The sequence below is a fragment of the Coregonus lavaretus genome, assembly GCF_964263955.1.
Source record: "Coregonus lavaretus genome assembly, chromosome: 14".
NCBI lineage: Eukaryota > Metazoa > Chordata > Actinopteri > Salmoniformes > Salmonidae > Coregonus > Coregonus lavaretus.
In genome coordinates, this window is record NC_140001.1 from 23,966,624 (window position 1) to 23,991,156 (window position 24,533).

A 24,533-nucleotide genomic window follows, 5' to 3' on the forward strand; every position below is an offset into this window, starting at 1 on the left:
ATTGTACATAGGCTGGTCATCTAGGTTTGTACCTGTAGACTTTCCATCACCATGAAGAAAAACAATGCACAATACAGTAATTGAGTACATTGAGACATCAAGTGGTTTGTGATGATTTGATGATGTGGCTCAGTTGGTAGAGCATGGCGCTTGCAATGCTAGGGTTGTGGGTTTGATTCCCACTGAGAATGTAATTCCAAGACTCTTCCTAGAGCTGGCCACCCGGCCAAACTGAGCAATTGGGGGAGAAGGGCCTTGGTTAGGGAGGTGACCAAGAACCCGATGGTCACTCTGACAGAGCTCCAGAGTTCCTCTGTGGAGATGGGAGAACCTTCCAGAAGGACAACCATCTCTGCAGCACTCCACCAATCAGGCCTTTATGGTAGAGTGGCCAGACGGAAGCCACGCCTCAGTAAAAGGCACATGACGGCCTGCTTGGAGTTTGCCAAAAGGCACCTAAAGGACTCAGACCATGAGAAACAAGGTTCTCTGGTCTGATGAAACCAAGATTGAACTCTTTGGCCTGAATGCCAAGTGTCAAGTCTGGAGGAAACCTGGCACCATCCCTACGGTGAAGCGTGGTGACAGCATCATGCTGTGGGGATGTTTTTCAGCGGCAGGGACTGGGAGACTAGTCAGGATCGAGGGAAAGTTGAACACAGCAAAGTACAGAGAGATCCTTGAGACCTGAAAATAGCTGTGCAGCGACGCTCTCCATCCAACCTGACAGAGCTTGAGAGGATCTGCAGGAGAAACTCCCCTAATACAGGTGTGCCAAGCTGCCAAAGGTGCTTCATAAAAAGTACTGAGTAAAGGGTCTGAATACTTATGTAAATGTGATATTTCTGTTTTTTTATATATATATACATTTGCAAAAACTCATTTTGGGATATTGTGTGTAAATTGATGAGGGGAAAAAACAATTTAATCAATTTTAGAATAAGGCTGTAACGTAGCAAAATGTGAAAAAACCCAAGGGGTCTGAATATTTTCCGAATGCACTGTACATGCTCTGGCCTTCAGCCCTGCTTTAAGCTATCAAAGAACTGTCAATGAATAATCATATCAATGGATGGAATCAGTGAATGAATGGCTGCAGCAACCATTACATGGTCTGACACGCTGCATAACAACTTAGGCCTAATTAGACAAAGGAACAATGAAGTCGTTGGAACGAGATACTAAGACGTTCAAATGAGATACTTTCTCAAACGAGATAATTCCAAGAGTCTACGTATTTTTTATGTTTGGGGGGCTTGGGCTTCAGGGCTTCCGTAAAATAGTATAAATATTTGTTTTAATTAAAAAAACACGAGAAATAAGAAAGAAAGAAAAAAAACTGGATAGTGTAAGCTATATAATAAGTATAAGAGCAACATTGTTAACAATACTTCTAATCCCTTACCTCTATGATGTAATCCTTGCCATCTTTTCCATGCAGAGCCTCCACAGCGCACATATCCAAACCACCAAACACCTCAGAGCAGGAGTCCACCCACATCCGATACCTACGATGTTGGAGAACACAGTTAGTAACTACTAAACACACTGCTGTCTGTCTGATGCACAAAGGCCCAGACTGTGTTAACTCTCACCTGTCTGACATGGCTATCTGCTCCAGCATTGCTGAACCAGTGTTGGTTTTCCAGTTCCCTGAAATCGATGTCCGCCTGATAAACAGACAAGATCTACTGTTTAGCATGTTCTCTCTTGATCATCTAATTCACATCAATGTTGGGATATGCAGTATACATTTTCTGTAGCCTGTGCTGAATAGCTTGGGGATTTGTAGAATGGATTGCCCTCAGAGTCACCACAACAAGGCGCTCATTTATTTCACTCACATGTATGCCTTGTAATTGACTCCGATCTTCTGAATGCGGACATCATACTTTGCATCAATGAAAGGTTCAGATGTGGCATAGGTCTTGGTCAGGGCAACAACACTGGCAATATCTTGGAAGTCATATTGATTGTCCACTTTCACCTGCAGGGTAAAGGCATGAATAACATTGTGTTAATAGTATTGATTTGTGAAGCATAAACACTAATCCAGGCCTACTTTGTCTCCTTTCAAACAGTAACAAGAGCAGTCCAGTCCTACCTTCCCTATCCCTGAGTGGGCGTGGCCCATTTTCACCACCACAGGGAAACCAGGAGTGGTAATCTGCAGCAAAAGACAACACAAAATCCCCCATTGGAAAACGTCATACTACATAGGAGCCAAACACCTCAGGACTCCACCCACATCCGATACCTACGATGTTGGAGAACACTGTTAGTAACTACTAAACACACTGCTGTCTGTCTGAAACGGCAGCCTATATGTTGAGAATGGGGATGGCTGCTGTTTTACGGGCTCCTAACCAACTGTGCTATTGTGTGTGATTTTTGCATTGTTTGTAACTTATTTTGTACATAATGTTGCTGCTACCATCTCTTATGACCGAAAAAAGCTTCTGGATATCAGAACAGCGATTACTCACCTCGAACTGGACAAAGATTTTTTCTTTAATGAGTCCGACGCAAAGGACCAGGCCCAAATCCCCGTCATTCGCGTGAAGAAAATACGGAAATACAGGGGGAGGAGATCAGGGTGCCTTGTGAAAATTCATCGGCGAGTGGGTAACCCGCCTCTACCATCCGTTCACTGGAGAACAAACTGGATGATCTCCGTTCGAGACTATCCTACCAACGGGACATTAAATATACAGTTGGCTGGGTTTTCCGTGCATCCGCAGGACAGAACAGCTATGACTGGTAAGATGAGGGGTGGTGGTGTGTGTCTATTTGTCAATAACAGCTGATGCGCAATGTCTAACATAAAGAAAGTCTCGAGGTATTGCTCGCCTGAGGTAGAGTACCTTATGATAAGCTGTAGACCACACTATCTACCAAGAGTTTTAATCTATATTTTGAATACCCGTCTATTTACCACCACAAAGCGATGCTGGCACTAAGAACTCACTCAACGAGCTGTATAAGGCCGTAAGCAAACAAGAAAATGCTCATCCAGAAGCAGTGCTCCTAGTGGCCGGAGACTTTAATGCAGGCAAACTTAAATCAGTTTTACCTCATTTCTACCAGCATGTCACATGTGCAACCAGAGGAAAACATTTCTAGACCATCTTTACTCCACACACAAAGACGCATACAAAGCTCTCCCTCAACCTCCATTTGGCAAATCTGACCATAATTCTACCCTCCTGATTCCTGCTTACAAGCAAAGCAAAAACTAAAGCAGGAAGTACCAGTGACTCGCTCAATACGGAAGTGGTCAGATGAAACGGATGCTACGCTACAGGACGGTTTTACTAGCACAGACTGGAATATATTCCGGGATTCATCCAATGGCATTGAGGAGTATACCACCTCAGTCACCGGCTTCATCAATAAGTGCATCGACGACGTCGTTCCCACAGTGACCATACGTACATATCCCAACCAGAAGCCATGGATTACAGGCAACATCCGCACTGAGCTAAAGGCTAGAACTGCCGCTTTCAAGGAGCAGGACACTAATCCGGACGCTTATAAGAAATCCCGCTATGCCCTCAGACAAACCATCAAACAGGCAAAGCGTCAATACTGGACTAAGATTTAATCCTACTACACCGGCTCTGGCGCTCGTCGGATGTGGCAGGGCTTGCAAACTATTACGGACTACAAAGGGAAACCCAGCCGCGAGCTGCCCAGTGACGCGAGCCTACCAGACGAGCTAAATGCCTTTTATGCTCGCTTCGAGGCAAGCAACACTGATGCATGCATGCAAGCACCAGCTGTTCCGGACGACTGTGTGATCACGCTCTCCGTAGCCAATGTGAGCAAGACCTTTAAACAGGTCAACATTAACAAGGCCGCGGGGTCAGGCGGATTACCAGGACGTGTACTCAGAGCATGCGCGGAACAACTGGCAAGTGTCTTCACTGACATTTTCAACCTCTCCCTGACCGAGTCTGTAATACCTACATGTTTCATGCAGAACATCATATTCCCTGTGCCCAAGAAAGCAAAGGTAACCTGCCTAAATGATTACCACCCCGTAGCACTTACGTCAGTAGCCATGAAGTGCTTTGAAAGGCTGGTCATGGCTCACATCAACACCATCATCCCGGAAACCCTAGGCCCACTCCAATTCGCATACCGCCCCAAAAGATCCACAGATAACGCAATCTCAATCGCACTCCACACTGCCCTTTCCCACCTGGACAAAAGGAACACCTATGTGAGAATCCTGTTCATTGACTACAGCTCAGCGTTCAACACCATAGTGCCCACAAAGCTCATCACTAAGCTAAGAACCCTGGGACTAAACACCTCCTTCTGCAACTGGATCCTGGACTTCCTGACGGGGCGCCCCCAGGTGGTAAGGGTAGGCAACAACACATCTACCACGCTGATCCTCAACTCTGGGACCCCTCAGGGGTGCGTGCTTAGTCCCCTCCTGTACTCACTGTTCACCCACGACTGCGTGGCCAAGCACCACTCCAACACCATCATTAAGTTTGCTGACGACACAACAGTGGTAGGCCTGATCACCGACATTGATGAGACAGCCTATAGGAAGGAAGTCAGAGACCTGGCAGTGTGGTGCCAGGACAACAACCTCTCCCTCAACCTGAGCAAGACAAAGGAGCTGATTGTGGACTACAGGAAAAGGAGGGCAAAACACACCCCCATTCACATCGATGGGGCTGTAGTGGAGCGGGTCGAGAGTTTCAAGTTCCTTGGTGTCCACATCACCAACAAACTATCATGGTCCAAACACACCAAGACAGTCGTGAAGAGGGCACGACAACGCCTTTTCCCCCTCAGGAGACTGAAAAAATGTGGCATGGGTCCCCAGATTCTCAAAAGGTTCTACAGCTGCACCATCGAGAGCATCCTGACTGGTTGCATCACCGCCTGGTGTGGCAACTGCTCGGAATCCGACCATAAGGTGCTACAGAGGGTAGTGCGTATGGCCCAGTACATCACTGGGGCCAAGCTTCCTGCCATCCAGGACCTATATACTAGGCGGTGTCAGAGGAAGGCCCAAAACATTGTCAAAGACTCCAGTCACCCAAGTCATAGACTGTTCTCTCTGCTACCGCACGGCAAGCGGTACCAGAGCGCCAAGTCTAGGTCCAAAAGGCTCCTTAAGAGCTTCTACCCCCAAGCCATAAAACTGCTGAACAATTAAGCAAATGGCCACCCAGACTATTTACATTGAGTAAACTGTGAAATCAAATTGAGTTGCTACTATTTGCTAAATGTGTCAGGATGCAGCTAAATAACAAAGTACCATCAAGTTTTAATGTGCTATATAGAAAAGATGCAACAGTGACATCAACTGAGAACCCATGTAATTACAAAATCTACAACTACTTCATTGTGTGAAAATTCATTGCCCAAAAAGCAGTTATGGAGTGATTCATGATGATCATTGAGGCGAGCTGAGCCGAGAGCAGGCCTGCGACTGCAGGGGTGGAGGGGGGTAGCACTGCGGCAGCACAGACACTGATCTCAGTGCAGTGCTACTGAGGGGATCCATAGGGCACAGGGAATAATCAAACCCACTCCGCCTCTACTGGGACCTGTACACATGCACCCTCAGTCTAATCAGAGACAATACTAAGATTGATTGTTGTGATAGATCTGAGATGGAATATTGATGTAAGCTAGCTACTCCTTTGTCATTTTCTTACAGGACACAGAAATGTATGTGTTATCCAAACAGAGGGGCCACTTAATAGTCTTTGCTTAGGTCTGTTTAGTGTGAAGACATGGCCATGTTGTGGTGGGGGAGGAGTAGAGAGAAGCAGATGGCAGAACACCCACCATTTCCCTGTGGTTGGGATAGTAAACCTGCTCGATCAGTGGGAATTCCTCTGGTCCCAGTTGCTTGTACAATCTCACCATATTAGCAAACTGAAAGAAGACGCGATAATACACAAAAGAGGTTACTTTTTCAGTTAAATCGAAAGTCATGATCTGTCTAGCAGTCATAGCTGTTTACTTGAATTAGATTAGGCTTGGAAAGCAAACAACAAACAATTGTATCTGCTTTATATTGCCATGCTTACCACCCATGGTTTGTCACAGAAGTTGTAGACAGAGTGCAGAGAGTTTACACCCATGAGACCAGCATACTGTAACCCAATCACTATGTGTCGGTGGTCTCCATTCTTGGCCATACTGAAGGCATGCTGCCTAACCAGCACAAAGTCTGGCCTGAAACATCTTGGCAAATAGAAAATCACACATTACCAATACAGTCAACATTTTATTCTGGGTTTTGCACTTGAAAATGGCAAGAAATCATGCATATCTTGTAACATCAGCAATCAGGACACACTTATGATATTTGTTTCTGATTATCGTAAACATAATGTAGAACACTGTATTCAAAGGATGTACAGTAGACTTACTTGGTGACCTTGGTTCCATTCCGGATTGCTTCGATATCAACACTATAGCCCCCCGTAGCATGAGCTATTAGGTTGATTTCAGAGAAGTCAGCCTGAGTGGACAACATCAGTGTCAATCCCAGTCAAACATCAATGTGATCTTAACAGGGACATTTTAAGGTTATAGTTCACTGTCAAAAACCAAAGTTTGTCAGGCGTGATGAAATCAGATGGTTCCTATCTTTTTCATTTCTTTGGAGTTGATGCAGGTGGCTCTACAACACAGATGGTATGGAACCCTGATTCATCTTCACATTAGCCCACTTAAGAGATCAGAAACGTCTGACAGACTTTGATTTTGGAGTGAACTACTGTATTACTTCAATGGCTTTGTCGCCAAATACTACGAGGCAGAAGGTAGCCATGATCACCGCCACAGATAATGAGACATTCATTGCACAGGGCTCTTCCGGCTGAGAGACTCATGGGGTGCATAGCGGAAACACTCTAATGCAACATAAAAGGAGAGGACAGAAATAGGAGACATTGAAAATGCCGGAAGAGAAAATAATCCAAAAGTATTTTCAAGTCTTCATTTACAAAGCACAGAGGGTAGCATTAACTTCATTTTTCTATAAAGCCACCACTGGGTACAAATGTTTTGGGGTCCATGAGATCATCTTATTTTCCATAGATATTGTTATCAGATTCAGAGTGACCTATTTCCTTAATACATTTGACAAATATGACAACATTATTATCACACTTGATAATTATCCAACTCTCAGTCCACTTAACATAGTTCAACTATAGTGTGTGCATCATGTCTTGTGATTTCTTTGATTTATTGTTTATTGCATACAGTATGTGCAGGTCTGCAGCACCCATGTACAGTCTGATAAGGTCACTACACTCTTAGAAAAAAGGGTTTCAAAAGGGTCTTCAGCTGTTCCTTTTGAAGAACCCTTTTGGTTCTGGGTAGAACTATTTTGGGTTCCATGTAGAACCCTCTGTGGAAAGGGTTTTACATGGAACCCAAAAGGGTTTTACATGGAACCAAAAATGATTTATCCTATGGCGACAGCTGAAGAACCATTTTAGGTTCTAGATAGCGCCTTTTTTTCTAAGAGTGTAGATGCAGGGGTTGTCTATCTGTGTGCTTCAATCCCTGTACTCAATAACACCAAGCATGAGGTGACCTGTGAGTCTCATTGGCTGTTGTATAACCTCAAATCACCTCTCCATCTCTGATATAAAATCATCTCTATTCAAAATGTTTCTTCTTTCTTTCTTTTTTTCTTACTTTTTCTTTCATACAAACACCCTTTTATTCTACATTAATGTCTAGCTAAATGTTTTCAACGCCTTATATGGAAAAACCAGTCACCAAAATTATTCTACAGGTAAAATAGACAATTAAAATAACAAAGGTGAACGAGCAACCCACCTGTTCCACCTTAATGTCGAATTCACCATGAACCTTTTTACCTTTGAAGACCTTTACCCTAGAGAAGAAAGGGAAGAAAAAATATTTCACTTGCATAGCAACTAGGCCTACTGTGGAGAACAGTTTTATACTGCTATCTCACAAGCATACTCAATGGTGACATGTAAAGTGCCTTCAGAAAGTATTCACACCCCTTGACTTTTTTCACATTTTGTTGTGTTACAGCCTGAATTTAAAATGTTTTACATTTAGATTTTGTGTCACTGGCCTACACACAATACACCATAATGTCAACGTGGAATTATGTTTTTTGAAATGTTTACAAATTAATAAAAAATGAAAAGCTGAAATTTCTTGAGACAGTAAGTATTCAACCCCTTTGTTATGGCAAGCCTAAATATGGTCAGGAGTAAATATTTTCTTAACAAGTCACATAATAAGTTGCATGGACTCACTCTGTGTGCAATAATAGTGTTTGACATTATTTTTTAATGACTACCTCACTCTATACCCTACACATACAAATACAGTGCATTCGGAAAGTATTCAGACCCCTTGACTTCATCCACATTTTGTTACGTTACAGCCTTATTCTAAAATTGATTAAATAAAAAATGCTCCTCATCAATCTACAAACAATATCCCATAATGACAAAGTGAAAACAGGTTTTTAGAATTTAAATAAAAATAAAAAACAGAAATACCTTATTTTCACAAGTATACAGACCCTTTGCTATGAGACTCGAAATTGAGCTCAGGTGCATCCTGTTTCCATTGATCATCCTTGAGATGTTTCTACAACTTGATTGGAGTCCACCTGTGGTAAATTCAATTGATTGTACATGATTTGGAAAGGCACAAACCTGTCCATATAGAGCAAAAACCAAGCCATGAGGTCGAAGGAATTGTCCGTAGAGCTCCGAGACAGGATTGTGTCGAGATACAGATCTGGGGAAGGGTACCAAAAAAATTCTGCAGCATTGAAGGTCCCACAGTGGCCTCCATCATTCTTAAATGGAAGAAGTTTTGAACGACCAAGACTCTTCCTAGAGCTGGCCGCCCGGCCAAACTGAGCAATAGGAGGAGAAGGGCCTTGGTCAGGGAAGTGACCAAGAACCCGATGACAGAGCTCCAGAGTTCCTCTGTGGAGATGGGAGAAACTTCCAGAGGACAACCATCTCTGCAGCACTCCACCAATCAGGCCTTTATGGTAGAGTGGCCAGATGGAAGCCACTCCTCAGCAAAAGGCACATGACAGCCCACTTGGAGTTTGCCAAAAGGCACCTAAAGGACTCTCAGACCATGAGAAACAGAATTCTCTGGTCTGATGAAACCAAGATTGAACTCTTTGGCCTGAATGCCAAGGGTCACATCTGGAGGAAACCTGGCACCATCCCTATGGTGAAGCATGGTTGTGGCAGCATCATGCTGTGGGGATGTTTTTCAGCGGCAGGGACTGGGAGACTAGTCAGGATTGAGGGAATGATGAAAGGAGCAAAGTACAGAGAGATCCTTGATGAAAACCTGCTCCAGAGTGCTTAGGACCTCAGACTGGGGCAAAGGTTCACCTTCCAACAGGACAACGACCGTAAGCACACAGCCAAGACAACACAGGAGTGGCTTCGGGACAGGCTCTGAATGTTCTTGAGTGGCCCAGCCAGAGCCCGTACTTGAACCCGATCTAACCTCTCTGGAGAGACCTGAAAATAGCTGTGCAGCAACGCTCCCCATCCAACCTGACAGAGAGTGAGAGGATCTGCAGAGAAGAATGGGAGAAACTCCCCAAATACAGGTGTGCCAAGCTTGTAGCGTCATACCCAAGAAGACTCAAGGCTGTAATCGCTGCCAAAGGTGCTTCAACAAAGTTTTTTTTTTTTTTTTTCACCTTTATTTAACCAGGTAAGCCAGTTGAGAACAAGTTCTCATTTACAACTGCGACCTGGCCAAGATAAAGCAAAGCAGTGCGATAAAAACAACAACACAGAGTTACATATGGGGTAAAACAAAACATAAAGTCAAAAATACAACAGAAAATATATATACAGTGTGTGCAAATGTAGCAAGTTATGGAGGTAAGTCAATAAATAGGCTATAGTGCAAAATAATTACAATTGGTATTAACACTGGAATGATAGATGTGCAAGAGATGATGTGCAAGTAGAGATACTGGGGTGCAAATGAGCAAAATAAATAACAATATAGGGATGAGGTAGATGGGCGGGCTAATTTCAGATGGGCTGTGTACAGGTGCAGTGATCGGTAAGGTGCTCTGACAACTGATGCTTAAAGTTAGTGAGGGAGATAAGTGTCTCCAGCTTCAGAGATTTTTGCAATTTGTTCCAGTCATTGGCAGCAGAGAACTGGAAGGAATGGCGGCCAAAGGAGGTGTTGGCTTTGGGGATGACCAGTGAGATATACCTGCTGGAGCGCATACTACGGGTGGGTGTTGCTATGGTGACCAATGAGCTAAGATAAGGCGGGGATTTGCCTAGCAGTGATTTATAGATGGCCTGGAGCCAGTGGGTTTGGCGACGAATATGTAGTGAGGACCAGCCAACAAGAGCGTACAGGTCACAGTGGTGGGTAGTATATGGGGCTTTGGAGACAAAACGGATGGCACTGTGATAGACTACATCCAATTTGCTGAGTAGAGTGTTGGAGGCTATTTTGTAAATGACATCGCCGAAGTCAAGGATCGGTAGGATAGTCAGTTTTACGAGGGCATGTTTGGCAGCATGAGTGAAGGAGGCTTTGTTGCGAAATAGGAAACCGATTCTAGATTTAACTTTGGATTGGAGATTCTTAATGTGAGTCTGGAAGGAGAGTTTACAGTCTAACCAGACACCTAGGTATTTGTAGTTGTCCACATACTCTAGGTCAGACCCGTAGAGAGTAGTGATTCTAGTCGGGTGGGCGGGTGCCAGCTGCGTTCGATTGAAGAGCATGCATTTAGTTTTACTAGTGTTTAAGAGCAGTTGGAGGCTACTGAAGGAGTGTTGTATGGCATTGAAGCTCGTTTGGAGGTTTGTTAACACAGTGTCCAATGAAGGGCCAGATGTATACAAAATGGTGTCGTCTGCGTAGAGGTGGATCTGAGAGTCACCAGCAGCAAGAGCGACATCATTGATATACACGGAGAAAAGAGTCGGCCCAAGAATTGAACCCTGTGGCACCCCCATAGAGACTGCCATAGGTCCAGACAACAGGCCCTCCGATTTGACACATTGAACTCTATCTGAGAAGTACTGAGTAAAGGGTCTGAATACTTATGTAAATGTCATATTTCCATTTTTATTATATTTTTTATTGGGAAAGATCTAAAAAAAAAAAGGTCAAGGGGTCTGAATACTTTCCAAAAGCACTGTATGTGTAAGGTCCCTCAGTTGAGCAGTGAATTTCAAACACCGATTCCACCACAAAGACCAAGGAGGTTTTCCAATGCCTTGCAAAGAAGGGCACATATTGGTAGATGTGTAAAAAAACAGATATTGAATATCCCTTTGTGCATGGTGAAGATATTAATTACTCTTTGGATGGTGTATCAATGCACCCAGTCACTACAAAGATACAGGTGTCCTTCCTAACTCAATTTCCGGAGAGGAAGGAAACCACTCAGGGATGTCAACATGAGGCCAATGGCGACTTTAAAACAGTTACAGAGTTTAATGGCTGTGATAGGAGAAAACTGAGGATGGATCAACTACATTGTAGTTACTCCACAATACTAACCTAAATGGCAGAGTGAAAAGAAGTAAGCATGTACAGAATACAAATATTCGAAAACATGCATCCTGTTTGCAATAAGGCACTAAAGTAAAACAGCAAAAAATGTGTCAAAGATATTAACTTTATGTTCTGAATACAAAGTGTTATGTTTGGGGCAAATCCAACACATGTCAGGTGTCAGTGTGCAGCGGTAGGACGCAGTCAGGCGCAGGACACTGAACTGAGTAATAGACAAACTTTACTCTAAAAACAACAAATCTAATTTCCACGCAGGGAAATACATCAGCTCACAGCAGTATAAACACCAAACAAAGAACAATCACGCCCAACACCATGAGGGAACCAGAGGGTTAAATAGGGAAACAAATTAACGTGATGGGAACCAGGTGTGTACAATACAGACAAAACTAATGGAAAACAGAAACGTAGATCGGTGGCAGCTAGAAAGCCGGTGACGACGACCGCCGATAGCCGCCCGCACAAGGAGAGGCACCAACTTCGGCAGAAGTCGTGACAGTAACCCCCCTTGACGCGCGGCTCCAGCAGCGCGCCGACACCGACCTTGGGGACGACCCGGAGGACGAGGCGCAGGACGATCCGGGTGGAGAAGGTGAAATTCCTGTAGTAAGGAAGGGTCCAGGATGTCCGCCACCGGCACCCAGCATCTCTCCTCCGGACCGTACCCCTCCCACTCCGCGAGGTACTGAAGGCCCCTCGCCCGACGCCTTGAGTCCATGATGGCTCGCACAGTATACGCCGGGGCCCCCTCGATGTCCAGCGGGGGCGGAGGAACCTCCCGTACCTCAGACTGCTGGAGCGGACCAGCCACCACCGGCCTGAGGAGAGACACATGGAACGAGGGGTTAATACAGTAATCAGGGGGGAGCTGTAACCTATAACAAACCTCGTTCAGTCTCCTCAGGACTTTAAATGGCCCCACAAACCGCGGACCCAGCTTCCGGCAGGGCAGGCAAAGGGGCAGGTTTTGGGTCGAGAGCCAGACCCGGTCCTCACTGCGGTGGCGGTCGGCGCTCGCCTTCTGTCGCCTGATGGCCCGTTGCAGGCGCACATGGGCAGCGTCCCAGGTCTCCTCCGAGCGCCGAAACCATTCATCCACCACAGGTGCCTCAATCTGGCTCTGATGCCACGGTGCCAGGACCGGCTGATACCCTAGTACACACTGAAATGGAGACATGTTAGTGGAGGAGTGGCAGAGGGAGTTTTGGGCCATCTCTGCCCAGTGGATGAACGCCGCCCACTCCCCCGGCCGGTCCTGGCAATAGGACCGCAGAAACCTACCCACATCCTGGTTAACTCTCTCCACCTGCCCATTACTCTCGGGGTGAAAACCTGAGAGGGGACCCCGATCAGACACTATATCCTCAGGCACCCCGTAGTGCCGGAAGACGTAGGTAAACAGAGCCTCCGCAGTCTGTAGGGCCGTAGGGAGACCGGGCAAAGGAAGGAGACGGCAGGACTTAGAAAACCGATCCACAATGACCAGGATCGTGGTGTTACCTTGTGACGGAGGAAGATCCGTCACGAAGTCCACCGATAGGTGTGACCACGGCCGTTGTGGAACGGTAGGGGTTGTAATTTCCCTCTGGGCAGGTGGGAAATTACAATCGATCGCGGACATCAAACGGAACGTACAGACGCCCAACCAGACACTGGGTGGGAGTGGGCTCCGTACGTAACGCCCGCTTGATGTCCGCGTCAACCTCCCATACTACCGGTGCCACCAGGCAAGAAGCCGGAAGTATGGGAGTGGGATCCGTGGACCGCTCCTCTGAGTTATACATCCGGGACAGAGCGTCTGCCTTAGCGTTCTGGGAACCTGGTCTGTAGGATAGGGTGCCTGGCGAGGGTTCAGTCTCCTCTCCGCCCGGATGTACTCCAGATTGCGGTGGTCAGTCCAAATGAGGAAAGGGTGTTTAGCCCCCTCAAGCCAATGTCTTCACGCCTTCAGAGCCTTGACAACAGCTAACAGCTCCTGGTCCCCCACATCAGTTTCGCTCCGCCGGGCTGAGCTTCTTCGAAAAGAAAGGAGCTTTGGGTCGGAGCTTTGGTGGCGTACCCGAGCGCTGAGACAGCATAGCTCCTATCCCAGCCTCGGACGCGTCCACCTCTACTATGAATGCTAAGGAGGAATCCGGATGAGCCAGCACGGGAGCCGAGGTAAACAGAGCCTTCAGGTGACCAAAAGCCCTGTCCGCCCCAGCTGACCGCTGCAGTCGCACCGGTCCCCCCTTCAGCAAGGAGGTAATGGGAGCCGCTACCTGACCAAAGCCCCGGATAAACCTCCGGTAGTAGTTGAAAAACCCTAAGAACCGCTGCACTTCCTTTACCGTGGTTGGAGTCGGCCAATTACGCACGGCTGAAATGCGGTCATTCTCCATCTCCACCCCTGACGCAGACAGGCGGTACCCTAGGAAGGAGACGGACTGTTGGAAGAACAGACATTTCTCAGCCTTGACGTACAGGTCATGCTCCAACAGTCGACCAAGCACCTTGCGCACCAGGGACACATGCTCGGCGCATGTAGCGGAGTATATGAGAATGTCATCTATATACACCACTACACCCTGCCCGTGCAGGTCCCTGAATTACATTTGAGTCTACAAAGGATTGGAAGACTGATGGAGCAATCATCCCTTCAGAGCCCTCTGTTGTCACGAAATAGTGTGGTCATGATGGGCCAACCAGGGAATCCCCAACACCACAGGAAACGCAGGAGAATCAATCAGGAAGGGACTAATACTCTCCTCATGACCCTCCTGCGTTATCATACATAGTGGAGCTGTGACCTCCCTAATCAGGCCCGATCCTAAAGGACGACTATCTAAGGCATGTACAGGAAAGGGCACATCAACAGGAACAATAGGGATCCCTAATCTAAATGCAAATGCACGGTCAATAAAGTTCCCAGCTACACCTGAATCTATTAGCACCTTATGCTGGGAATGCGGAGAAAACTCAGGAAACTTTATACAGACATACATGTGCGCAACAGGGAGCTCTGGGTGAGTCGGGTGCCTACTCACCTGGGATGATCCACCAGTGCCCTGCCTGCTGCCTCGACTCCCTGGGGAACCTCCCCAGCACCGACCAGCAGTGTGCCCTCTGCGGCCACACTTGGTGCAGGAAACGGCCCCCCCTCCGGTCACCCTTAGAGCAGCACCTCCGAGCTCCATAGGGGTAGGGTCGGAGGTGCTGGGGGATGGAATGGACGGACCCTGATCCGGACGTCCGCGGGTGGCCAACAGGTTATCCAGCCGGATGGATAAATCCACCAGCTGGTCGAGTGTAAGGGTGGTGTCCCTGCAGGCCAGCTCCCGACGAACGTCCTCCCGTAGACTACACCGGTAATGGTCAATCAGGGCCCTCACATTCCATCCCGCGCTGGCAGCCAGGGTCCTGAAGTCCAGAGCGAAGTCCTGTGCGCTCCTCTTCCCCTGTCTGAGATGGAACAAGCGTTCCCCCGCCGCTCTCCCCTCAGGCGGATGATCAAAGACCGCCCGGAAGCGGCGGGTGAAATCCTTGTAGCGGACCAACGTAGTGTCTATCCCTCCCCATTCGGCATTGGCCCACTCCAGCGCTTTCCCTGACAAACAGGAGATGAGGGCGGACACTCTCTCGTAACCCGAGGGAGCCGGGTGGACCGTCGCCAGGTAGAGCTCCACCTGGAGCAGGAACCCCTGGCACCCGGCAGCCGTCCCATCATAGGCTTTCGGAAGCGAGAGCCGAATCCCACTGGGTCCAGGTGACGGAGGGGTGGACAGCGGTGTGGGTTGAGGTGAAGTTGATGGGGTTGTGGGAAAACCCTCTCTCTCCCATCGCTCCATGGTGTGCAGCACGCGATCCATGGCTGTGCCCAGATTGTGGAGCATCGTCGCGTGCTGCTGGACGCGCTCCTCCACCGGTAACGGAGGACTGGGTGCACCTGCTGACTCCATATGTGGTGCGTGATTCTGTCAGGTGTCAGTGTGCAGTGGTAGGACGGAGTCAGGCGCAGGACACAGAACTGAGTAATAGACGAACTTTACTCGAAAAAACAACAAATCTAATTTCCACGCAGGGAAATACATCAGCTCACAGCAGTATAAACACCAAACAAAGAACAATCACGCACAACACCATGAGGGAACCAGAGGGTTAAATAGGGAAACAAATGAACGTGATGGGAACCGGGTGTGTACAATACAGACAAAACTAATGGAAAACAAAAACGTAGATCGGTGGCAGCTAGAAAGCCGGTGACGACGACCGCCGATAGCCGCCTGCACAAGGAGAGGCACCAACTTCGGCGGAAGTCGTGACAACACAACACATCACTGAGTACCACTCTTCATATTTTCAAGCATGATGGTGGCTGCATCATGATAGGACTAGGGAGTTTTTAGGATAAAAATAAACTAAATAGAGCTAAGCACAGGCAACATCCTAGAGTAAAACCTGGTTCAGTCTGCTTTCCAACAGACACTGGGAGATAAATTCACATTTCAGCAGGACAATAACCTAAAACCCAAGCCGAAATATACAATGGAGTTGCTTACCAAGATATAATTTAATGTTCCGGAGTGGGTCGTTATAGTTTTGACTTAAATCGGCTTGAAAATCAATGGCAAGACTTGAAAATGGCTGTCTAGCAATGATCAGCAACCAACTTGACAGAGTTTGAAGAATTTCTTTAAGAATAATGAGCAAATATTGTACAATCCAGGTGTGCAAAGCTCTTAAGAGACTTACCCAGAAAGACTGACAGCTGTAATCGCTGCCAAAGGTGATTATAACATGTATTCAGTCAGGGGTGTGAATACTTATGTAAATGAGATATTTCTGTATTTCATATTCAATAAATTAGCAAAAAAGTCTAAAAACATGTTTTCACTTTGTCATTATGGGATATTGTGTGTAGATGGGTGAGTGAAAAAAAATCTATTTAATTGATTTTGAATTCAGGTTATAGCACAACAAAATGTGGAATAGTTCAAGGGGTATGAATACTTTCTGAAGTCACTGTAGGTATACATGTATTATCAAATAAAACAGACCCAGTTTAACACACTGGAAAGGAACATGAACTATCATGGACCAATAAATCATCACGGTATCTTACACATTTGGCTTAAGGTAAAAACTGAATCATTTGGGGCTCTCATATGGGCTGATATTAAGCATACCAAAAAACATTACATTCTGCATGCATCCTTATTTGGCCTGACAGAACCATTTGCATATGTAGCCTAGTCTAGTTTACCATGCCTGGCACACGTGAGGCTATCTGGAATGTGCTGGTGGTGCAAAAGTGCAATTGCACCATTTGCGTTGTCCAAGACATCTTCATTATTTTGGTGGCCTATGTAGGTATGATAATAACTGTGGATAACATATGTATTTTACATATACACTGAGTGTACAAAACATTAGGATCACCTGCTCTTTCCATGACATAGACTGACCAGGTGAATCCTGGTGAAAGCTATGATCCCTTATTGATGTCTCTCGTTAAGTCCACTTCAATCAGTGTAGATGAAGGGGAAGACAGGTTAAAGAAGGATTTTTAAGCCTAGAGACAGTTGAGACATGGATTGTGTGTGTGCCATTCAGAGGGTGAATGGGCAAGACAAAATATTTAAGTGCCTTTGAACCTGGTATGGTAGTAGGTGCCAGGCGCACTGGTTTGAGTGTGTCAAGAAGTGCAACGCTGCTGGGTTTTTCACGCTCAACAGTTTCCCGTGTGTATCAAGAATGGTCCACCACCCAAAGGACATCCAGCCAACTTGACAGAACTGTGGGAAGCATTGGAGTCAACATGGGCCAGCATCCCTGTGGAATGCTTTCGACACCTTGTAGAGACCATCCCTCGACGAATTGAGACTGTTCTGAGGGCAAAAGGGGTTGCAACTCAATATTAGGAAGGTGTTCCTAATGTTTTGTACACTCAGTGTACACTGTAGTAGGCGGGAGGCCTGGTGAAATGTCCCCACTTGTCAGAATTGTCCTTGTTGTACTATTCTTGTGAGGATACATGTGTGTTATGACCATAGTAAAGATGAATTATATCCTAATGACGTTATGTTTCTTGGTAGCATACTGGCACACATTTGAGTCTAGACAGGGGCCATAATGTATAACCTTACACAGCACTCTCCTTACCAGTCTGTCTGTTGGTCATCAATAACCAGGAGTATCTTGGCACCAGAGGCGACGCCTGCTTTGTCTGCTACCTCGGTGACTTTCTCAGCTACAGCAGCAGTAGTTTGTTTGACAGCTTTAGTAAAGGAGGATAAAAAGCCAGCTCCGGCTCCGGCTCCGCTGCCAGTGCCCTCCGACTGCTGGCTGGTAGACAGACGCCTCTCCGATGGTCCAGGCGACACTACTGCAGGGTCTTGCTGTGGTGGGTCAAAGCGTTGTAGATCAGTCATGTACCCATTCGGCAAATTGGACATAAAATTGCTGTCCGACAGACGACGACGCAGGTAATTCATGTTGAAAATTTTAGGCTACGAAAAGGTGTATGGCGAATCTTCCCCTCTGATGCAAATTGATAAATTAGCCTACCAATAGCCTGTAACACTATTTTGCCATTTGAATAGAAGGATCAGTGGGAAATGTATAAACCCTGAGTCGCAGAATAAAAAAACTAGTGAGGTCGTCAAAATAGGTATGTCCATAAAATTATTTAATTTTCCAATTCTATAGATGGATTGGCCTGTATCCCCTTCAAGGTTTAGACCTCTTCAGTTGACTCGAAGACAGTCACGGTGAGAAAACACAGTCAACACGAATATCTAAGCTTCGCCTCCCTCAACCAATTGTCCAAATTCGAGCCGCATCCATCAAAACATTAGTGAGTGGTGCGTGAAATAGATAACATATGAGTCTGGCGTCCACGTCCTCTGACCAGACAGGCCGTGCTTCGGTCTCTGTTCTAGGGAACGGAGGTTCCGTGATTTACAATTAGGTGTCCAGAATTTGTCTTATTGCATCACCCATACACAATACATCCTTCGAGGTTCGGCGCAGTTTTCCCGTCTATCCTGCGTCCCTCCGCTGCATTCCTTTGAGAGGAGCGGGGCAGGTTGGATGAAGGGTGGTGCTGAGGAGAGACGATTGAGGGGCGTTTCTCTCCTGTCATACGTAACATATTGTACGTTTTGCGAATTCGTAACATATTGTAAGTTTGCAAATTCATAACATATAATCAAATCAAATTGTATTTGTCACATGCGCAGAATATAACAGTGAAATGCTAACTTACAAGCCCTTAACCAACAATGCAGTTAGTAAGTGTTAAGAAAGTATTTACTAAAATAAACTGAAGTAATAAATCAAAAAGAAAAAAAAGAAAAGAGCAAAAATAAAATAACAGTTGGGAGGCTATATACAGGGGGTACCGGTACAGAGTTAATGTGCGGGGGCACAGGTTAGTCGAGGTAATAAAGGTAATATGTACATGTAGGTAGAGGTAAAGTGACTATGCATAGATAATAAACAGAGAGTAGCAATGCAAATAGTCCAGGTAGCCATTTGATTAGCTGTTCAGGAGTCTTATGGCTTGGGGGTAAAAGCTGTTAAGAAGCCTTTTGGACCTAGACTTGGTGCTCCGGTACTCCTTGCCATGCGGTAGCAGAGAGAACAGTCTATGACTAGGGTGGCTGGAGTCTTTGACAATTTTTAGGGCCTTCCTCTGACCGCCTGGTATAGAGGTCCTGGATGGCAGGAAGCTTGGCCCCAGTGATGTACTGGGCTGTACACACTACCCTCTGTAGTGCCTTGCGGTCGGAGGCCGAGCAGTTGCCATACCAAGCGGTGATGCAACCAGTCAGGATGCTCTCGATGGTGCAGCTGTAGAACCTTTTGAGGATCTGAGGACCCATGCTAAATATTTTCAGTCTCCTGTGGGGGAATAGGCTTTGTCGTGCCCTCTTCACAACTGTCTTGGTGTGTTTAGACCATGATAATTTGTTGGTGATGTGGACACCAAGGAACTTGAAGCTCACAACCTGCTCCACTACAGCCCAGTCGATAAGAATGGGGGCGTGCTCGGTCCTCCTTTTCCTGTAGTCCACAATCATCTCTTTTGTCTTGATCACATTGAGGGAGAGGTTGTTATCCTGGCACCACACGGCCAGGTCTCTGACCTCCTCCCTATAGGCTGTCTCATCGTTGTCGGTGAACAGGCCTACCACTGTTGTGTCGTCAGCAAACTTAATGATGGTGTTGGAGTCGTTCTTGGCCATGCAGTCATGGGTGAACAGGGAGTACAGGAGGGGACTGAGCACGCACCCCTGAGGGGTCCCAGTGTTGAGGATCAGCGTGGCAGATGTGTTGTTACCTACCCTTACCACCTGGGGGCGGCCCATCAGGAAGTCCAGGATCCAGTTGCAGAGGGAGGTGTTTAGTCCCAGGGTCCTTAGCTTAGTGATGAGCTTTGAGGGCACTATGGTGTTGAACACTGAGCTGTAGTCAATGAATAGCATTCTCACGTAGGTGTTCCTTTTGTCCAGGTGGGAAAGGGCAGTGTGGAGTGCAATAGAGATTGCATCATCTGTTGATCTGTTGGGGTGGTACGCAAATTAGAGTGGGTCTAGGGTTTCTGGGATAATGGTGTTGATGTGAGCCATGACCAGCCTTTCAAAGCACTTCATGGCTGCAGACGTGAGTGCTACGGGTCGGTGGTCATTTAGGCAGGTTACCTTAGTGTTCTTGGGCACAAGGACTATGGTGGTCTGCTTGAAACATGGTATTGGTATTACAGACTCAGCCAGGGACAGGTTGAAAATGTCAGTGAAGACACTTGCCAGTTGGTCAGCGCATGCTCGGAGTACACGTCCTGGTAATCCGTCTGGCCCTGCGGCCTTGTGAATGCTGACCTGTTTAAAGGTCTTGCTCACATCAGCTACGGAGAGCGTGATCACACAGTCGTCCCGAACAGCTGATGCTCTCATGCATGCTTCAGTGTTGCTTGCCTCGAAGCGAGCATAGAAGTAATTTAGCTTGTCCGGTAGGCTTGTGTCACTGGGCAGCTTGCGGCTTTACTTCCCTTTGTAGTCTGTAATAGTTTGCAAGCCCTGACACATCCGACGAGCATCGGAGCCGGTGTAGTATGATTCAATCTTAGTCCTGTATTGGCGCTTTGCCTGTTTGATGGTTCGTCTGAGGGCATAGCGGGATTTCTTATAAGCGTCCGGATTAGTGGCAGCTCTACCCTTTAGATCAGAGCGGATGTTGCCTGTAATCCATGGCTTCTGGTTGGGGTATGTACGTACAGTCACTGTGGGGATGACTTGTAATTTGTTAAATATTTTAGGAAATGGGTGATGGACATTCACAAATTAATACATACCATACAAAACGTAACATATCATACTAAATGGGGTGTCTCGGATTTACATAGATAATATTACGAAATGCTCTGAGACCAGGTTGCTCTGAGTTAAATTATTGCCAGCTAAGAACCCTGTACAGCACCCTCACTGATTCCATTATACTGAGTTCACCGGTTGAACTTCTTCATGGTGGATTCATGTTATAGAAATACAGGTCCAGCAAAGCACTCATATCCCTGTTGTTGTTACTTTCAATTACAGCACTTATTGCGATGCAGCCTCTGCAGATGTCAGGACTTTCATACTTCTTGCGCCTAGTGGAGCAAAGCAGAGCTTTTGTGAAGGAAGTTGTCAAAGAAGTTGTCAAAGAGTTTGTGTTTATACTGGACCGCTGGCGCACGCCATTCCGTACAGAGTTCAATTTGGCCTTTGCATGCCTCTGGAGCAGGGGTGTCAAACTCATTTTAGCTCAGGGGCCACATGGAGGAAAATCTATTCCCAAGTGGGCCGGACCGGAAAAATCATGGTATATATAACTTAAAAACAACAACTTCAGATTGTTTTCTTTGTTTTAATACGATCAACATACAACATAAACCTGGAGCCTGAGGACAGTGTGTCCAAAATAGTACAAGCACAACATCACTATTAATCATAAAACACGTCAAGTTTATTTGAAAATTCTAAAGAAAAAGAACACAAACACACAATGCCTCAGTGATTAACAGAACTGTTTCACAGATCACAGAACTATATCAGGGGGTCATTTCTCAGGCAGAAATGTAGATAAAAAGAATGAAATCCTGTTCCCCAAACAAGTGCAAGAACCACAGAGTCAAGAATAGGTTAAATATACAAATAAAATAAAATCAATTAAAAACAATAGCACATCAACATAAAAACATATAAACATAAAGCTGGAGCCTGAGGACAGTGTGTCCAAAAGCACAACATTGTTAGGCCTACTGCTGCTAGGTAGCTCTCTCTCTGCTCTCCCCCTCCCCTCTGTCTGTTCTTGATTGCAGGAGTGAAGTCTGGTGTGCGGGAGTCAGGGTTCCAGCTGCAGCTCATTCACCATAATCACCTCAGCCTTAAAGACCCGGTCAAACTTGCCACTCATCGTCAGATCATAGTCAAGACGACCATGTTAGTCTCGCTGCTGACTCAACCTGCTTGTTTTCGCTCTTTGTGTTTTTGGCCTGTTCTATTTACTTTTCTCCTGTGCCACAGATTATTGGAACCTGACTCCTGCCTCCGCTTCACTCCTGCCACCACCATCCTGCTTTCCACTACTGGACCTCCCTTTTGGACTCACCACGGACACTAGGACGTTACGGTACCACTCCTGCTCAGAACCTGGATCTGTTACCCTCCCTGTAGACCTGGACTTGCTCTTCCCCTATTTTTGGAAACCTGGACAATTGAACTTTGTAAATAAACCTGTTAAACCTTCTCTGGCTCGGTGTAGTTGTCTGCATTTGGGTTCATATCCAGTTAAATCGTGACAAACATCACTATTAATCATAAAACACCTCAAGTTATTTGAAAGTTCTGAGGACAAAGAACACACAAACACACAATGCCTCAGTGATTCACAGAAGTATATCAGGGTGTCTCATGTAGCACTTTAAGTGGGGTTGCATAGTTTATTTGACTCCTGATACCTGGCATCTTTTAGCTTTCACCAGCGCATCAATATCAGGCGTCACATCCTGAGTGGTAGCCAACTTCAGGATGTGATTCAAGTGCTTGTCGTGAGCCTTGAGCGCAGCTTTGTTTTATTTATGCTCATTACAGAGAAAACTTGCTCACAAAGATATGTGGTTCCAAACATGCACAACAGTTTTGCAGCGAGGGCTGTCAAGTTGGGGTAACCTGGCAAGAGATTCTGATTAAATGTGTCCAAGCCAGCTGCGGCAAATTTGCCCTTCAAATCCGAGTCACACTGCAAGTCTATTATTTCAAGTTGGATGCTGACGGGCAGATCAGAGGGATTCACGGTGAATGGCGAGCAAAAAACGTTGAAGTCTTTCTCCAGTTCACCAAAAATCTGTAAGCGTTGCTCAAACTCCCGTAACAGTCCCGTTATTTTATCTTTGAACCGCTTCATGTCTGCCACATGTTGGGTCGCGCACACATTTTTCAGACAGGGGAAGTGAGCTGCATCACCACCGGCAAGTTGCGTCTCCCACAATGACAGCTTCAACTTGAATGAACGTATGCTGTCATAATACTGCGTGACAACTTTGTTGCGCCCTTGCAGCTGTTTGTTCAAGTTATTCAGGTGCTCTGTAACATCCACCATAAATGCAAGGTCCTGCATCCATTCTGCGGAATGGAATTCTAACACTGGTTTGCCCTTTTCTTCCATGAACTGTTCCATTTCTTCTCGTAAATCAAAGAAACGCCTCAGCACCTCGGCTTAACCATCTTACCTCAGTGTGGTATGGCAGGCCATAGATGTGGTCTTTCTCTCTGAGAAGGCTGTCAAACTGACGGTGATTCAGGCTTCTGGATCGGATGAAATTAACAGTTTGGATGACCACCTTCATGACGTTATCCATCTTTAATGACTTGCAACACAAAGCCTCCTGGTGCAAAATACAGTGAAAAGTAAAAAAATCACGTCCTCCATTTGCAGATTGCACTTTCTCTCTGAACTTTGTCACAACGCCTGCTTTTTTCCCGATCATTGAGGGCGCACCATCTGTAGCCAGGCTGACAGCGCGGGACCAGTCCACTCCGACCTTGTCCAGCGCGCCGACGAGTGCGGTAAAAATATCAGCTGCTGTCGTTGTATCTGTCATCGGCACCAACTCCACGAACTCCTCGGTGACGGTCAATGTGTCATCAACTCCGCGGATGAAAATGGCCAGTTGTGCAACATCTGTAATGTCCGTGCTTTCATCATTTGCAACCGAAAACGCAATAAATGACTTTACTTTTTGCTTCAACTGGCTGTCCAAATCCACTGAAAGATCGGAAATCCTGTCTGCAACTGTGTTTCTTGTCAGGCTGATATTTACAAAAGCCTGACGCTTTTCAGGGCACACAATCTCCGCTGCCTTCATCATGCATGTTTTTACAAATTCACCCTCACTAAATGGTTTTGAAGCCACTGCGATTTCATTAGCAATGAGGTAGCTAGCTTTCACTGCAGCGTCACTGATGTCTCGGCTGTGAGTAAACACAGACTTGACCTACTTGCTCTGCCCCGGTATAAACAGTTTGCTTGCTTAACACAATTGCTATTGCGCCATCAAGTGGACGCAATTGGAACAGCAGTTTATTTTATTGAAAAATTGCAGCGCATTTTTATACTTTACAAAATCATCTCGCGGGCCGGATTAAACCCGTTTGCGGGCCTGATCCGGCCCGCGGGCCGGACGTTTGACACCCCTGCTCTGGAGGCTCCGCAATTGCGTCACACCATACAAATGACGGTTCCGAACACATTTACAGTTCAAGCATAAATTGGCTTTTAGCCTACTCATCCAGAACACTCATAAGTCGTATCTAAACTTGACACTTACATGCGACTTCTGCTATCGAAAGCGCATACAGTGGGCAACGTCATAAGCACTCCTCCCACAAATCTACAGAAAACGTGTGTTTTGGGACGAAGAGGCACATTTT

The 24,533-nt window shown here is 46.3% G+C and overlaps 1 protein-coding gene across 1 annotated transcript in view; it reads right to left on the reverse strand.

Annotated features, from left to right (window-relative positions):
• LOC311141860 (synapsin-2-like) overlaps positions 1-18,053 on the reverse strand; it is a gene marked incomplete at both ends in the record, with an annotated part of 29,181 nt that extends 11,128 nt beyond the window's left edge. Inside the window, 9 exons of the mRNA XM_084177357.1 lie at positions 1,406-1,508; positions 1,596-1,670; positions 1,845-1,987; positions 2,105-2,167; positions 5,821-5,910; positions 6,066-6,222; positions 6,411-6,502; positions 7,837-7,894; positions 17,722-18,053. Coding sequence (XP_084033483.1) covers positions 1,406-1,508; positions 1,596-1,670; positions 1,845-1,987; positions 2,105-2,167; positions 5,821-5,910; positions 6,066-6,222; positions 6,411-6,502; positions 7,837-7,894; positions 17,722-18,053 — 1,113 coding nt within the window. The remainder of the gene's footprint in view (positions 1-1,405; positions 1,509-1,595; positions 1,671-1,844; positions 1,988-2,104; positions 2,168-5,820; positions 5,911-6,065; positions 6,223-6,410; positions 6,503-7,836; positions 7,895-17,721) is intronic.
• Between the last annotated feature and the right edge of the window lie 6,480 nt (positions 18,054-24,533).